The sequence below is a fragment of the Heloderma suspectum genome, chromosome 7 (assembly GCF_057233095.1).
Source record: "Heloderma suspectum isolate Gila_16-S chromosome 7, 16-S_ref, whole genome shotgun sequence".
In the NCBI taxonomy this organism is placed as follows: domain Eukaryota; kingdom Metazoa; phylum Chordata; class Lepidosauria; order Squamata; family Helodermatidae; genus Heloderma; species Heloderma suspectum.
In genome coordinates, this window is record NC_139464.1 from 76,020,493 (window position 1) to 76,038,569 (window position 18,077).

The 18,077-nt window shown below is 46.0% G+C and overlaps 1 protein-coding gene across 1 annotated transcript in view; it reads left to right on the forward strand.

The window, feature by feature from the left end:
- The window catches only part of NELL2 (neural EGFL like 2), a 197,453-nt gene that overhangs the window by 15,730 nt on the left and 163,646 nt on the right, over positions 1-18,077 (forward strand). The window contains exon 3 of the mRNA XM_084810665.1: positions 3,769-3,919. Coding sequence (XP_084666791.1) covers positions 3,769-3,919 — 151 coding nt within the window. The remainder of the gene's footprint in view (positions 1-3,768; positions 3,920-18,077) is intronic.

The window sequence follows — 18,077 nt, forward strand, 5'->3', positions numbered from 1 at the left end:
GGAGTACCAGAATAAAAATATCTGTGTTTTGTAAACGATTATGTTTTCAAAGCAACAAGGTCTTTTTTCTTGCGTAGAATCAGTTGGTTTATAACTATTATATTCTGGATTTCTATGCCAGAAATCCAGACTATAATAGTTATAAACCAGCTAATCATTGTTGTAAGTGTATTAGTGGTTTATGGCCATTAGTTTTTGATTCCATTGTGGTGGATCCAGACTTAGACATGACTAACTTAAGTCATATTGATTTCAATGAATCAGCTCTAAATATGACTACGTCTAGATCCAACACATAGGCATTTAAATAATGCCCAACTTACATTATGTCAACCACTCTGATGTTTTTATAGAGTGCAACCACATCCTTTTTTAGCCACATTTACTTAGCTAAACTGGCTTGCTTATTTCAACACAGTGTCTGTCCTGTTGTTGTTACCCTTTAGATGAAAACTGCAGAAGCCACAGAATATTTAAGCATTCTTAACCTTGGAAATGGTCAGAATTATAGCTATTCTCTCAGCCAGTAGAATGATGGATTTAGCTCATAGGGAGCCCTACACATGCTCAAATAGCATTCCCCAACCCTAGAAATTTTGATTAAACTGTTTAGAACATTTCACCCTACCTGAACCAGCAGACAGGGTTTAGTTAGTGCCAAACTACATGTTGAATTAATTGTGTAGCATGCAGTTATGCATGATAGTTTCCTTTAATCACATGTAAGTGTGTTTGGCCCTGATTCAGATCAGACCCATGGTGCTCCAAGAGAAAAGTGTTAAACCTTTCCCATCCCATCCATTTCCCCCCAAATTACACACACACACACACACACACACACACACACACCATTGGGGGGTGGGATTACTAAAACTCTTGTGAGAGCCTACGAAGTCTGGCAAGACCTACACAAACTCCCACAAGAGCTCTGCAAGGCCTTGCCAAAACCCTGCACCTGCTTCTTCTGACCCCTTGGCTTTCCACAGAGTTGATGCATGGGTAGAAGTGGCAAAGGTAAAAGTAATGGGGTGTGGAGTGTTGGATGCAGGAAGGGGGTGGGGGGCTTGTGGCAGTGCAATGCGGTGGTGCCAGTACATCTTCTCTTCCACCTCAGGCAGTGAGAGGCCTTGCACCGGGCCTGGGCAGTAGCAGTGAGATGCCCCAGTGAAGGGTGTTCTTTCACATTTTAGCTTAACCCCCAAAGCCCTGAAATCATAAGTGTTGGCCTGGGTACAAAACAGTGCCTTATGTATCCATAAATCACATTAGATACATAAACCACTGCTAGACACATAAAACCCATCTACCTATGCTGGCACTAAAGCCAGCAAGCAGTACTTCCTTCATCTGGTACTGAAGACAAACAGACCATTCAGCTTGAAACCTGCCCATGCAGCTGTGGAGGGTGGTGGCTCTGCAGTCAGTTGGGCTGTGAATCCACTCTGGGTTTCAGTCAGAACCAGCCAGAACTCTAAAGGAGCTCTCCAGTGTGCTGAATCCTATCCTTAAAATAGCTTCAGGACCTTGGATAGCTCCTTTAGAGTTCTGACTGGTTCTGATGGAAACCCAGCCTCACTGAAATTGGAGCTACCAGCCTCCACTGCCATGCAGGGACATAGGGAGCAGGTAATGGGTTAACCAAACCCTTACTATTGCAGCAGACTCCAAAGTGTAATCTTCTGGTCCTTTTCTATTTCACAGCCTTTCATTAAGGGGGGCAAATACATCTACATTTAATTGCAAAAGGTAAGGGTAGGTTAGAGATGAGGTATGTGAAATCTTAGATTTCTTTGCAAGGGGTAAGGCAATGGTAGGTTGGCCCAGATCTACACCTCATGTCATATCGATACGATCCCATCATGGTGACACTATATTGCTCTTTCTCATTTATACCTCATAGCACATATGCAGTATTTTTGGATAATATGGAATAAAAAAGAAAATAATGCTAGAAAAGTGGCATACAGAATATGTAATGTGCCCCAACAGTTATTAGTGCACTTCAATACCAATACGAAGGGTTATCTAAAGGCTGTTTGCAGATATCTGGTAAAACCAGGACATGTAGTTGGCCATCAGTTTGTTACTAAAGATGCCTGAACCAGTATGAATGAACTCTGAATGAACCCTGACCCTTAACCTCCAACATGAGAAGCTGGCCAAACATACCCAGATGTCAAATAAGTAGAAATTGCCTTGGGATAGCAATGGACTTGGGGTAAGAATGGGGTAAAATACATGCACATGTGGGATACGTGTTACTCTGTGCAGCTTTTCTTCCAGAGAGAGCAAACCTTGTGGTAATCGCCTGTATTTGTGGGATACAGTGTCATAGGGTGCCAACAGGGCTACGTTTGAAGGTGTCCTGGGCAAAGTGCCCTCTGCTGGGCCTCCCTCTCCATCAGTGGGCCCTGGTGGCTTTATCTGGTGAGGGAGAGCATCAGCATTCTGAGTAGTGCTTGGTGGTTGGATCTACCTGCCATTTTAATTTTGCACTGTCCTGGAGCAAAGCTACGCCAAGGCCATTATGGGAAATTTAAATGGCCGCTAGACTTAAAGGCCCCCAAGGCAGGCATCAGCAGTGGGCCCTGACAGAACACTAGGCCTTGGGAGCTATCTGCTCAAGGATGCTAGGTGCTGATGCTAGTCCTGGGTGCCAGTGACAGTCTCTTAAAAAGACAAAGTTAGAGAACCACTAGCCTCTGAGTTACTGTACAAGATGTGCATCTGGAGTACAGAAATTATCCCATTCCATGGGTTGATGGAAACAATTATTTACCACCACAACTGGAATTTCTATTTCACTTAGTGGTGCTGACTGTCCTATTTATATATGTACAATATTTCTAACCCGACTTTCCCCTGTGCTTAAGGTAGTATATACAGTTTTCAGCATAAGTAATATTTTCCACAAGTTCCTTAGATTACAACCATAAAATCATACACAGTTTTAAGAAGTTCTCGCTCCTAGTTCTAATTATAAAAGATGTTGTTTCAAAATCTAAGGCTTTTGGTTAGAATTGTGTCTATTCTTAGTAAATTATCTGTGCTTTTGTGTTTTATAGAAGTTTACAATGAGTTAAAGCCTTGAGGTGACAGACATTTTTCTATGTGTGTTTTTTTCCTTCTGCCTTTCTACCTTTAGGGAATAAATTGTTTATATTGCCAGAAAACATTAGTGTATATCTAAACCATCTTACAGAATACAAATACATATTACTCCTTTCTGTTAGTATGACATGGCTAAAACAATGAACATTGTGAAGTAATTGTATTTGAGTTGCTTCATAACTTATTAAATAGTTCCATTCAATAGCAAGGATGCGTATGTACAGGGAACCATATGAGCCAAAGCGGTAAGGATATTACAAGTATAAAAAGTTTTTTAATCATCAGTTTTAATGCAATATTATTTTTAAAATGAAATGCTTAAATATTCTAAATTGAACTAAATTAATCCTTAGTTAAAATCTCTAGAAAGGCTTGGTTCTCATAAATGGTATCATTTTTGCTCAGATTTTTCTCTGTAAGGGTTTAGACATTTTAAAATATGGGATAGTATTTCATTGTTAAGTATAATACTTGACTTCGTGATTATGCACTAGAGCATGTAATGGGTTTAAAGATTATTGAGAGCACTGTAGTACTGTATTATCAGTTGAGCATTTATTTTTAACCTTAATCAACACATATATGTCTCTGTGCCCAGTGTACTACTGGTATATACAATACTCTTGCTAAAATAGGATTTTTTTGGTTTTATTTTAGGTACTTCAAGAAATGTAAAAGCAACTCCAGAGAAAGCTGAACTCTTTTTTAAGAAGCTAAGAAATAAACATGAATTCACAATTTTGGTGTCACTCAAACAAACTCACTTAAATTCAGGTGTTATTTTTTCTGTTCACCATTTAGATCACAGGTAGGTGTGGATTTCTTATTTTCTGGTATACAGAAATGTGAAAAATATTTAAAATAAATAATAAAGAGAAATCTGAGATTAATTTAAATCTGAGATTAACTGAGCATAAGCATATCTATGTTGAGGCAGTTAGTATTTATTTCCCAGTAAATATAGTTAGCATTGGCACCTTAGTTAAGACATGACATATACAACATCAGTTGGAAATTGTTATGGTGCGTGTGACTGTGGATAATGTAAATAGAGAGACATACACAATCTAAAATCAGAACTAAAACAGAAAGCGGCACAGCTGTCACTATTTAAATGTGCCATTGCTAAGGGCATAACAAGACATTCCACCATTTGCCTGTCATATGGGTCTCATCCTCATCTAGTGTAAAGCAGCCTAACTTAATTGACTCCAATAGAACTATACCATTTCATAGCATCTGTTGGCTTATCTGTGTGCTCCCTAACTATGTGGTCTCTTACTTTGCAACAGTGAATATACCTCAAGATTATGGAAATTTATCTATAATAATAAACAGCAGTCGCTTAGCAAGAATGCCTTTTGGTTTTAAATAGTAAACTATAAGACCTGTGGGCATTTCAGAATGATTTCTTCATGATATGACAAGACAATTGCTGTCACAGGTAAAAGAGGTGTTCTCAAGATTCTTATACATCTGCCACTGCTGCTGAAACAGTCAACGTGTGGTCCTAGCAAAGAATTGTCAGCAATGATCCTCAAAATTATATGAGTTACAACTCAAACCTCAAAGTCCTGTAGCATGACTCATTGAATCAAATGGGTTTTGCAGCCATAAAGAGCATAGGGTTGACAACTGAGCCATCATACTGTAATAGCAACACTTTTTCATTCTTTCTACTGTAGACCATGGCTACGTTTATTGTCCTCTATCCTTTTTATTATAGTAGGGTACATGCTTGCTCATGATACTACTGTTAAACAACTACATATTGTATTCCATGAGGGTTATCATGATTGTTAAGATGTTCATTTTAAAGTGAATATAAGTGTTAAAGAGCGCGGAGCTCATTAGACTGGCAGTGGAACTTCAAGATGCAATCAGGAATGAAAAGCAATAGATACAGCATCAGGACTTTTAAAGGAGCTGCCCTTTAAGATTTCTAGTGGTTCTAAATTGGTAGAATTGGCTAGGATAGAACTTTGTGTGTGCTTACTTAAGTAGGAACCTGAAGATGTGTTAAATTCCTCATCACAGGTGCATATTTAGTAACTTTTTAGCATCTTTCAGGTAATGCAGTTATGGAGCAGCAGTAAGGAAGAGAGCAACTGATCACGTCTAGCATGGCTATGATTGTCTGAGCTTAATACCAACAAGGAGAAGATCACTGTATAATAATATCTGGGCTTTAGTAATATGCCCTGGGAATTTTATTGAAGATATAAAACCCTCAAATAAATAAAATAAATATTCAGAATGTGCTCCTGTAGAGATTAATGCATATGATATGCCTGATTCTATGAATCTCTACTCAGAAGCAAGTCTGATATAGGGCCTACTTCCAGGTAGGCATTTATAGGATTGCAGCCTAAAATGCTAAGCTATATCCAATAAAACCAATAGGCCTTCTTCCAAGAAATGATGTTCAGTATTACCAAAATAGTTCCTGGTTGTTATTCTGATAATGTATAGCTGAAACAGGAATCTATTAAACCATTAGGAAAGGGTTTAACTACAGTTAGGGCCATAAATATTGGAACAAGGATAACTGTTTTGGCAGTTGGCCTCTGTACACCACCACATCGAAGTTGAAAGGAAACACACCCAGATTGGAGCCAAGTCAGGACTTTCAGCTGTAATTCAAGGGGTGTGACAAAAGTGGGGCACTAACCATTAAGGAAATACAGCTGGTGGCATACACACACACCCATCGTTGTTGGCTCATAAGTAATGGAACAAACCATCATTTCAAACTTAAGGATCGCCTTTAATACCTGGATGAAAATCCTTTGCAGTCAATGACTATCAGGGTGGAAACTGAGCCGATAGAACCCCAGAACAGTTCTGATTCTGAGGAGGATCAGCAATCCGTGGGAGAGGAGCCAGCTCATCCCTCACAGGCACAGCAGCTGGCAGAGATTCCTCCTGCCGGCATTCCTGAGATAGATAGTGACCCTGTCAGTGAGAAAGTACGGGAGGGGGGCTTGCTAGATGCTCGATGCAGATGCAGGGAGCGACAAGCGATGGAGGGCACGGAAAGGAGGCGTAGCACCCGTTTGGCGCTCAAGCAACGGCCGCGTCCCGTGGACCCAAGGGAAAGAGTGAGGATCTCTCTCTAGCCCATAAGTTCAGGGTCTTCAAGTGATTCTCCTTCAAACGGGGACCAACTGCCTAACCCGGAGCATAGGCTACTCTGCTGTTCATTGCTTAGTCACTGGTGATTAGCATCTGAAAGAGTCATTAAGTTGTAAAAGGATTAAAGCCTTGAAAAGAATCTTTTCGTCTATGTCTTGAGCTGGCTATTGGAGTGTACTGAAAGAGGCCGCTAGGGCGCTTCTGACAGCTTGGTCCCCGTTCCTTTTTTTTTCTCTCTCTCTCTCTTCTCCTACTGCCCAATGGAGGGTGCCAGGGACCCAGTGTCAGGGTGGACACTGAGCCCATAGAATCCCAGAGTAGTTCTGATTCTGAGGAAGAGCAGTCGCTCCTGGGAGAGGAGCGTGCTTCTCTTTCCCAGGACCAACAGCTGATGGAGATTCCTCCCACCAGCATTCCTAGTTTAGTTAGCAGTCCAGGGAGTGACCAAGCACAGATAGCAGACTTGGTGGATGCGCGACGCAGACGCAGAGAGCGGCACCAGATGGAGGGCGCGGAAAGGAGGCGAACTGCCAGGTTGGCGCGCAAACAACGGCTGCGCCCAGAGGCTCCAAGGGAAAAGGGGAGGGACTCTCCCTAGTCCTTAAGTTCAGGGGTGTGCCAGTAATTCCCTTTCAAACAGGGACCAACTGTTCCAACTTAGGGCATAGGTACTGTGCTGCTCAGATCTAGTTGCAATCGGTATAGTTGTTAAGTTGTAAAAGAAGAATAAAGCTTTGAAAGGAATTCCTTTGTCTGTGTCTGGACTTGGCTACTGGTTTAGACAGAGAGAGACCTCCAAGGAGCACTTGACACCCAGCGGTTCAAGCTGTGGCGCAAGAGAACCAGATTCTCCATGATCAAGTGGCTCAACTGACGACTGCCGTACAGAATCTACAAGCTGTGGTTCAACCCCCACCACCTCCGATTCCCCCCCCCCCCCGCCGCAAGTGCCTGGTGGTTTTACCAGAGGTTTTCTGGAGAGAAAGGACTTTTTCAGATTTTCCGGGCCCAATTGGAGCTGTACATGCGCCTTTGACCTGAGGATTTCCTGACGGAACAGGTTCGTGTGGGCTTCATCATTAACCTACTTTCAGGCGTGGCAGCTAAATGGGCTTCGGGACTTCTGCTCGCTAATGACCCCCTGCTCGGGGACTATCAAGGTTTCATGACAGCGATGGCCAGATTTTTCAGTGACCCCCTGTGCACGCAGACAGCTTCTCGGGAGATTCGCCACCTCAGGCGGGGCAAGGACTCAGTTTCCAGCTATGCGACAACTTTTTGCCTGCTGATGCAGGATTTACAGTGAAATGATGCCGCGCTGGTGGCTCAGTTTTTGGATGGTTTGAACAACGAGATCTTGGATGAGTTGGCACACACGCCTAGCCCGCCTACTTTGGAGGACCTCATCCAGACCTGCCTCCAGATAGATAGTTGGCTGGAGGGGCACCGGCAGACCCAGCGGGGCACCGGGGGCTGAGATTTCCCTCCTCCCATTCCCCCCATTTCCTGCCCCCTCCCCCACCCCCCGCCCCTGCAGTGGGGGTGGAGGAGACCCCGATGCAGCTGGGAGTTACCCGAGCCCCACTGCTACCAGAGGAACTAGAGCGGCCGTGTGCTGAGTGCCGATGCTTTCCATGCATCGACACTCAGGGTCTAGGTCCATGCTAGACCCGCAGCTCCTCTGCTTCCCCCTCCTTCCTGCTCCTCCTCCTCCTCGCCCCCAGGACTGATTAGGCTGCCACCCAAGCCTGTTGGGGGACTCCAGTGTGGGGGTCAGTTCCACACCCAGTGGGTGCCTTCCGCAACCCCCCCACCCTCCCATCTGCTCTTGCATGTTCACCTCCGCTCCTCCCAGTGGGGTGGGGTGGAAGCCCTGGCTTTAGTGGACTCAGGGGCTATGACCAGTTTCATGGATGAAACCTTCACCCTCTTCCATAAGATTCCTACCCTGCCTCTTCCTGCCCCCTTGGCAGTGGAGACCATCGATGGGCGTCCTCTTTCTTCAGGCGCGGTGACCCAGATTACAGCTCCGCTCACTCTGTGCGCCCAGTCCCACGTTGAGCAGATTCAGTTTCACTTGGCCAAGGTTCCCCACTACCCAATCGTGCTGGGTGTTTCCTGGCTCTATAAGCATAATCCTCAGATTTCTTGGGAGCTTCAGCAAGTGGAGTTTGCATCTCCCTACTGCCGGGAGCATTGCCTCCCGATCGAGGTGCCAGTCCCAGCCCAGGCCTTAACCCTTTCCTCCCCCTCCTCGTCTGCTTCTGGCAGTTCTTCAGCTACCGTGATCCTCCCAGAGAAGTATGCGGCTTTTTGGGATGTTTTCGACAAGAAGGAGGCCGACCAGCTCCCCCCCCACCACCCATTTGACTGTGCCATTAACCTCATTCCAGGGGTGACCATCCCCACTGGCCAACTGTATTCGATGTCAGAGCCGGAACTTCGAGCTCTGTGGGAGTTTTTGGACACAAACCTCAGACGTGGCTTCATTCGCCCTTCCTCCTCCCCCGCCTGCACCCCTACCATCTTTGTGACCAAGAAATCTGGAGAACTCCACCCGGTGCACGACTACAGAGTCCTCAATTCGGTCTCGATCCATGACAAATACCCCCTCCCCCTGATCCCTGAGATGCTGGAGTGCCTGGGACGAGCCAAGATTTTCATAAAGTTGGACCTGTGTGGCGCCTACAATCTGATCCGCATCCGGGAGGGGAATGAGTGGAAGACCTGTTTCGGCACCCGGTACAGATCGTATGAATACCTAGTGATGCCGTTTGGGCTCGCCTGCACCCCCCCCACGTTTTCATGTTTTATGAATGCCATCTTCCGGGACTATTTGGACTCTTTCCTCATTGTGTATCTCGATGATTTACTTATATTTTCTGAGGACCCCCATGCCCATCAGCACCATGTCTCCACCGTCCTCCAGCACCTCCGCAACAACCATCTGTATGCCAAACTGGAGAAATATGAGTTTGACCTAACTTCTTTGGACTATCTTGGCTACATTATCTCAGCTGACGGTATCAGGATGGATCCTGCAAAGGTCCAGGCTGCCCTCTCCTGGCAGGCTCCATCCACCAAGAAGGACTTGCAACGTTTTCTGGGGTTTGCTAATTTCTACAGGAAGTTCCTGCCCAGCTTTGCTCGGCTGACATCTCCTCTCATGGACCTCCTTAAGGGCAGGAAATCTCCTTTTCATTGGACGGCATCTGCCCAACAGGCTTTCGAGTAACTTAAGAAGCTTTTTAGTTCTGAGCCGATCCTGTTACATCCCGACCCAAGGAAGCCTTTTGTGGTACAAACTGATGCCTCTGACTTTGTGGTGGGGGCGTTGCTTTTTCAGCCAGATCAGGCGGGCGGCGGGTTGCAACCCTGCGCCTACCACTCCAGGAAGCTGAACATGTCTGAGAGAAATTATACCATCTGGGAGAAGGAACTGTTGGCCATCAAGTCCACTTTGGAGACCTGGCATCATCTTCTGGAGGAGGCACAGCACCCAGTTGAAGTTAGAACCAACCATCACAACCTGGAACATCTTCAGACAGCCCGTGCCTTAAACCAGAGGCAGATTAGGTGGTCGCTTTTCCCCCCCTGGTTTCACCTTAAGATTTGCCACGTGAAGGCCTCCAACAACCTACAAGCAGATGCTCTTTCTCGTAAGCCAGACCTCCAGCCAGGGGATGAGGGAAATCCCTCCCTCTCTGATTCTCCACCCCCCCCAGAGCCTGGTGGCAGCTGCGGTTCCTCACTCTTGGGAGGAGCTCCTTCACTCTGCACAGGATCAGGATGCTTTTGTTTGCACAAAAGTGGAGGAATTGGGGCTAGCCTCTGCCCCCCCCCCCACTCTACCCCCTTCTCTTTGCGAGGTGGCCTGCTTTACCATTCCGGTTGGGTCTATGTGCCTTCTAGACCCCTCCATGAGAAGGTCCTCCATCAGTGCCATGACTCCTCCACAGCTGGGCATTTTGGCTTCGCCAAGATCCTGCATGGAGTGATGCGGGATTTTTGGTGGCCTCATGTGTGTCAGGACGTCAAGACCTATGTCACCTCCTGCCCAACCTGCCAGCGGGTGAAGGCCCCCTCAGGCAAGCCCACAGGCTTGCTTCACCCATTGTCTACCCCCTCAGGACCTTGGAAACTGCTCTCCCTTGACTTCATCACTGACTTGTCTCCCTCACACAGTAAGACCACCATTCTGACTTGTCTCCCTCACACGGTAAGACCATTCTGGTGGTGGTGGACTTGTTTTCTAAGATGGCCCATTTCATCCCCTGTGCTGGGTTGCCCACAGCCAGGGAGACAGCTGTTTTTGGCGCATGTTTTCTGGCTCCATGGATGGCCTGAGGGTCTCATTTCGGATAGGGGGGCCCAATTCACTGCCCATTTCTGGAGGGAGCTACTTGGACTTCTCCATGTGACGCTCTGTCTTTCCTCCACCCACTATCCACAGACAGACGGTCAGACCGAGCGCACCAATGTGACTCTGGAGCAATATTTGCGCTGTTATGTCAATTACCAGCAAGATGACTGGTTTTCCTTGCTGCCTCTCACAGAATTTGCTTATAACAATGCCTGCCATGCTTCCACCTGCCAAACTCCATTTTTTGCCAATTTTGGTTATCATCCCAAGGCTTTCCCGTCCACCTTAGCTCCCTCATCGGTGCCAGCGGCCCCATGACTTTTTAGAGGAGTTGAGAGCAGTACACCACCTCTTACGGGACTCCCTTGAGCAAGCCAAGACAGCCTACAAGGCCTCTGCAGACCGGCAGCGCCAGCCGGGTCTGTCTCTGCAACTGGGGGACTGGGTGTGGTTGTCCACCCAATACCTCCCCTCTCACTCACCCGCAAGGAAGCTCGCACCTCGCAACACGGGGCCTTTCCAGATTATGGCCCAGATTAACCCTGTTGCTTTTCACCTGGCTCTCCCACCCTCCATGAAGATCCATCCTGTTTTTCATCGGTCCTTGCTTTCCCCCCTGGTTTCTGGCAACCCTCATTGCTCGGTCGGTTCCCCCCCGCTGCCAGTACTGGTGGAGGGGGAGGAGGAGTTTGAGGTCTCAGAGATTCTGGACTCCCACCTTTCTTGCAGCCACCTGCAATATCTAGTGGACTGGAAGGGGTACAGGCCAGAGAAGCGAACCTGGGAACCTGTGGAAAATGTGCATGCTCCGTTGCTGCCGAGACGCTTCCACCAGCTGTACCCCACAAACCCAGGGCCCCGGGGGAGGAGCATGATGGCAGGCCTAATGGGAGCAGGGATGATGTCAGGGTGGAAACTGAGCTGATAGAACCCCAGAGCAGATCTCATTCTGAGGAGGATCAGCAATCCATGGGAGAGGAGCCAGCTCATCCCTCACAGGCACAGCAGCTGGCAGAGATTCCTCCTGCCAGCATTCCTGAGATAGATAGTGACCCTGGTAGTGAGAAAGTGCAGGAGGGGGGCTTGCTAGATGCTCAACGCAGACGCATGGTGTGACGAGCGATGGAGGGCACGGAAAGGAGGTGTAGCGCCCATTTGGCGCGCAAGCAAGGGCCGCATCCCGTGGACCCAAGGGAAAGAGGGAGGATCTCTCTCTAGCCCATAAGGAAAACTTGTGCTGAGTCTGACCGAACACAGGTAAGAGCCCACTATCGAGCCTACTCTGTGGCGGTGAGGGTGGCAAAGAGGCAGTTCTTTTCCACCAGCATTGCATCTTCTCAGTGTCGTCTGGCGGAGCTTTTCCGAGTGGTTCGCGGCCTGTTACATTCTGGGCCAGGGAGAGAGATGGTGGAACCCTCGGTAGCACGCTGTGACGAGTTTGCGCAGCACTTTGAGGATAAAGTCGCTCAGATTCGTCATGAATTGGACACCACCATTAATGCAGTTCCATTGGTAGAGGCGTTCAGAGCACCGTCTGGTCCAGTTTTATTCGATAAGTTTCAGTTACTGAGGCCTGAGGATGCGGACAAGGTGCTTGGCCAAGTCCGATGACCACGTGTGTGCTTGACCCTTGCCCTTCATGGCTTATTAAATCAAACAAGGAGGGGTTGCCCGGCTGGGTCCAGGAGGTTGTAAATTCCTCTTTGAGAGAGGGAGTGGTGCCTGCTGCTTTAAAAGAGGCAGTAATTAGACCACTCCTGAAAAAGCCTAACCTGGACCCAGAGGATGTAAACAATTATAGGCCAGTGGCCAACATCCCCTTCCTGGGCAAGGTGCTTGAGCGGGTGGTTGTAGGACAGCTCCAGGCACTGTTGAATGAAACGGATTATCTAGATCCATTTCAATCGGGCTTCAGGCCTGGTTTTGGAATGGAAACTGCCTTGGTCGCCCTGTGGGATGACCTCTGCCGGGAGAGGGACAGGGGGAGTGCGACCCTGTTGATTCTCCTGGACCTCTCAGCGGCTTTCGATACCATCGACCATGGTATCCTTCTGGATAGGTTGACTGGGTTGGGAGTTGGAGGCACTGCACTACAGTGGTTCCGCTCCTACTTGGATGGCCGATTCCAGAAGGTGGTGCTGGGGGATTATTGCTGTGTGCCATGGCAATTGTGCCATGGGGTTCCACAGGGCTCTATTCTATCCCCCATGCTGTTTAACATCTACATGAAACCGCTGGGGGAGGTTATCCGGAGGTGTGGGCTGAGGTGCCATCAATATGCGGATGACACCCAGCTGTACCTCTCTTTCTCATCAAAACCAGGTGAGGCAGTGGCTGTTCTGAACCAGTGCCTGGGCACGGTAATGGACTGGATGAGGGCTAATAAACTGAAACTCAATCCAGACAAGACAGAGGTACTGTTAGTGGGTGGTTCGTCTGCCCGGCTAGGTGATATTCAACCTGTTCTGGAGGGGGTTGCACTCCCCCTAAAGGATCAGGTTCGTAGTTTGGGGGTGCTCTTGGATCCAGAACTGTCACTTGAGGCACAGGTGAACTCAGTGGCAGGGAGCACTTTTTATCAGCTTAGGCTGGTATACCAACTACGCCCTTATCTGGACAGAGATAGCCTAGCTACAGTTATCCATGCTCTGATAACTTCTCGTCTGGATTACTGCAATGCGTTATACGTGGGGCTGCCTTTGAAAACGGTCCGGAAACTTCAGCTGGTCCAAAATAGGGCAGCAAGATTGTTAACAGGGACTGGCCTGCGAACTCATACTACGCCAGTACTTTTCCAGCTGCACTGGCTGCCAGTCCATTTCCGGGCCCGATTCAAAGTGCTGGTGTTAACATTCAAAGCCTTTAACGGCTTGGGGCCAGGTTACCTGAAGGATCGCCTCCTCCCATATGTGCCTGCCCGGACCTTAAGATCATCATCAGCGGCCCTTTTCCGTGAGCCCCTGCCAAAGGAAGTGAGGCGGGTGGCTACTAGGAGGAGGGCTTTTTCTGTTGTGGCACCCCGGCTCTGGAATGAGCTCCCTAGTGAGGTTCGCCTGGCGCCTACATTGTACTCCTTTCGGCGCCAGGTGAAGACCTTTTTATTTTCCCAGGCATTTTAGCTTTCTAAATTTTTATCTTTGCTGTTTTAAATCTGTATTTTAAACTCCTGTACTGCTGCTAGGTTTTATTGTGGTTGTATTGTTATATTGTGGTTTTAATGTTCTATATATTTTAAATTGTTTTATTGTGTGTTGTTTGGTTTTAGTTTTTGTGAACCGCCCAGAGAGCTTCGGCTATTGGGCGGTATAGAAATGAAATAAATAAATAAATAAATAAAGTTCAGGGTCTTCAAGTGATTCTCCTTCAAACGGGGAGCAACTGCCTAACTCGGAGCATAGGCTACTCTGCTGTTCATTGCTTAGTCACTGGTGATTAGCATCTGAAAGAGTCATTAAGTTGTAAAAGGATTAAAGCCTTGAAAAGAATCTTTTCGTCTCTGTCTTGAGCTGGCTATTGGAGTGTACTGAAAGAGGCCGCTAGGGCACTCCTGACAATGACTGCCTGAAGTCTGGAACCCATGGACATGACCAAATGCTGAGTTTCTCGAGATGCTTTGCCAGGCCTTTACTGCAGCTGCCTTCAGCTGCTGCTTGTTTGTGGGTCTTTCTGCCTTCAGTCTTGTCTTCAGTAAGTGAGAAGCATGCTCTATTGGGTTGAGATCAGGTGACTGACTTGGCCATTGAAGAACAACCCACTTCTTTGCTTTGAGAAACTCTTGGGTAGCTTTTGCTGTATGTTTTGGGTCATTATCTATCTGCAATATGAAGCGGCGTCCTATCAGTTTGGCAGCATTTGGCTGAATCTGAGCAGAAAGTATAGCCCTATACACTTCAGAATTCATCCTGCTGCTTTGATCAGCAGTCAGGTCATCAATAAACACCAGTGACCCAGCTCCATTGGCAGCCATACATGCCCATGCCATAACACTACCTCCACCATGTTTGACGGATGATGTGGTATGCTTTGGATCATGAGCTGTTCCTTTCCTTCTTCATACTTTTCTCTTCCCATCATTCTGGTACAAGTTAATCTTGGTTTCATCAGTCCACAGAATCTTATTCCAGAACTGGGCAGGCCTTTTTAAGTGTTTGCTGGCAAAGGCTAATCTGGCCTTTCGGTTCTTGAGTGTTACTAGTGGTTTGCACCTTGTTGTGAAGCCTCTGTATTTACATTCATAAAGCCTTCTCTTGACTGTAGATGCTGACAATGACATGCCTTCGTCCTCAAGAGCTGGGTAGATATTGTGAAAGGGTTCCTCTTCACCATGAGCAGAATTCTGCAGTCATCCACTTTAGTTGTCTTCTGTGGTCTTCCAGGCCTTTTGCTGTTGCTGAGCTTGCCAGTTAATTCCTTCTTTTTCAGGATGTTCCAAACTGTTGTATTGGCCACTCCCACCGGTTTTGCTATCTCTCTGATGGGTTTATTTTGTTTCCTCAGCCTAATGATGGCCTCCTTCACTCACATGGACACCTCTTTCGACCTCATGTTGGGAGTTCCAGTGAACAGCTACCAAATGCAAAAGTAACACTCAGAACCACCTCCAGGCCTTTTATCTGCTTGATTGGTCATGAGGTACCCAGGAAACAGGCCACACCTGACCATGCAGCTGCTTGTCAGCCATTCATTCCATTACTTATGAGCCCCCAACGATGTGTGTGTGTGTATGCCACTGGCTGCCCTTCCTGAATGGTTAGTGCCCCACTTTTGTCAAACCCCTTGAATTACAGCTGAAAGCCCTGACTTCGCTCCCATCTGGGTGTGTTTTCTTTCAACTTCAGTGTGGTGGTGTACGGAGGCCAACTGCCAAAACAGTTATCCTTGTTCCAATATTTCTGGCCCTGACTGTATACCAGCATAGAGCAGAACTTCAGATATTTAAATCCCCAAGAAACAAAAGAACAACCAAAAGTAGTTATAGCATAATTAGAAATAATAGGAAACAACTAAGATGTCACAAAGTAGGGAGAAAGCTTTTGAGCTCTCCGTAACTCTTCTTCAAATTGCATGTTAAACAAAAGCAACAACCACAAAAGAACAGAAAAGTGGATAGGAGGAAATGCTGGGAATGCTCTGAAGTCTGCAGTTTGTAACGGATGCGATTCGTGGGAATTTCTGGGTTATTTAACTCAGGAATTGCAGGGACAAGTGGAGTAACGTGTTGTGTGCAAGCCATTTCAACATTTCAACATTTTAACCCATAAACAACCCAGAGTTTCCAGGTTTGCACATCATGAAACAACCTAGGAATGTGGTGTTCCTGGGTTGTTAATTAAAAGTGCAAATAGCTTGCGTCCAGCTCATGTGCTCCACTTGTCCCCACGATTCCTGCATTAAACAACCCAGGATTTCTCACCATGATGTGCAAACCAGGTGACAGTCTTAAAATGGAGTGCAGGAGTGTTATGCAGATTGAATTAGAGCCAACTACTTATTACCTTTAGTACTTAGAACACAGCTATGTCTGTTCTTTATTCCTACTCAAAAGTGATCATGGAGGACATATTGGGACTTTAGCATTGGGGGTAAGGTAGGGGATTTAATCCTTTGCATTCCTCATTGTGGTCCTGATCCAGTTTGGGAGCCTCTTGCACCTGCACTTTACATAAGGAAAAAAGAGTTCATTTAGGTGACATGCCTAGCCATCAAATGCAGCCCAACCTAGCCCTGACACTGACATGATTTCCAAACTGTGGCAGCATCTTCACTTTGTAAATTAAGTAAAAGTAAAATAAAGAATGAAATCTAATCACTGATTTTGTCAGGCAAAGTCTAAGAACGAAGAAATCTGGACACCATCCCTGACAGCAGTTCAAATACTAAACTGTCCAGCCTGAAAGAAGACACTCTTATGCAGATTAGAAACATGGATTAAAGATAATGTATGTATATATACTGGTTATAATCCAGAAAAATCCAGAGTGAGCTGTGTTTACACCCATTGATTTCAATGGATTTTCATCTACCATTGGCTTTTACCATTGGATGGAATAATTAATTGGGCACATTTTCTGGAATAGCCTTACCCAACCAACTGGCATCTAGCCTTACCCAACCAAGTAGCAACCCCCATCATCCTCAGGCAAATGTGAAATCATTTTATTCAAGATGTGTAGTGCAGAGTTTTATTTAAATACCCCCCAAAATTCCACCCCTCAGCAGCAGCAGTGGGAGTTTAAAAATGGAGGGCTTTTCTCAATGGAAGGCTTTTCTCTTTTTGGAACACTTCTGTGTGGGTGTGGAATTGGGGTGGATGGATGAAGGGGGAGGTTAATCCTTTCTTTCCAGAGCACCAGGGCTAGATCAGGACCATGCACACTTACAGAGGAGTAAGGAAAAATAGCCTCAGGTACACCTATGTGATTAGTAGAACATGTAGTTTGGCCTTGAGAAGCAGGGCCAAGTTTGGTAAATGTCTGATCTGGCCCTGCATTTTCATTTCCGTAAACTTCAGATCGGGTACAACTGTAGGCAATTTAGGTTTTGGTAGCATGGGTATACGTTAGAAATTATAATCTAGGCGGGAAAGGAGCTTTTTATGGCAATGATAGCAAGATTGACTTTCTATAGACTTCATTCCTTTCCTATGGACTGAGTGTACCTAGGACATTACAACTCTGAATGCAGTTTCTAATTAATGAAAGTACCTTTGTTGTACGTGATGTGCTGACTGAGCTGGGTTCTATTTGCTTCTCACCAAGTAAATAGTATGGTAGATATGAATAAAATGATCCCTTAAATATCTGCAAATTAATGATTGCCATTGATTGCTCCTCTATTACACTGAGCCATGATGAATGTGAACTTATTATCTCTTTCACGTTATTTCTTAATTAATCTCTTATCATAATCTTTTATGATGATAAGAGGTCATTAATTCTAATAAATGTTAAATCCAATACCCAAAGACATATTTGTATGTTTTTTGTTTAAATAATTAGTGTAAAGGTTTCATCAGCTTTTCCCTTCAGATGGATAAATTATACACAAGAGAATCATGTAGAGAATTCCCAAATAAGAGATTTCAAAACTTTCCAAGGACAGACTTATAATGTTTTGAATGTTTTGAATTGGACTCTTTTATTTAATATTGTCAGTCAGAAACACTGACTTCATTGGACTGCAATGTGTTGTGGTGAATTTTCCATACCTTCGTTTATATTAGTAACTGTGGATGTAACATTTCCTTCTGGTGATGTTTTCCCCAGGTCCTGCATATTGTGGTAAATTGTAGGGCATACTGGAGTGGCTTTAAATCTGTTCTTGTTTTTTCACCAGGGACATATCTATGCTGATTAGACTGATTCATGTGTTGCTTAGTATCATCCTGGGTACAGAACACCAGTGCAGTATTAAACTAGAATGTTGCTTAGTTCTTGTTGGGAGATCACCAACATTTATATGTACAGAG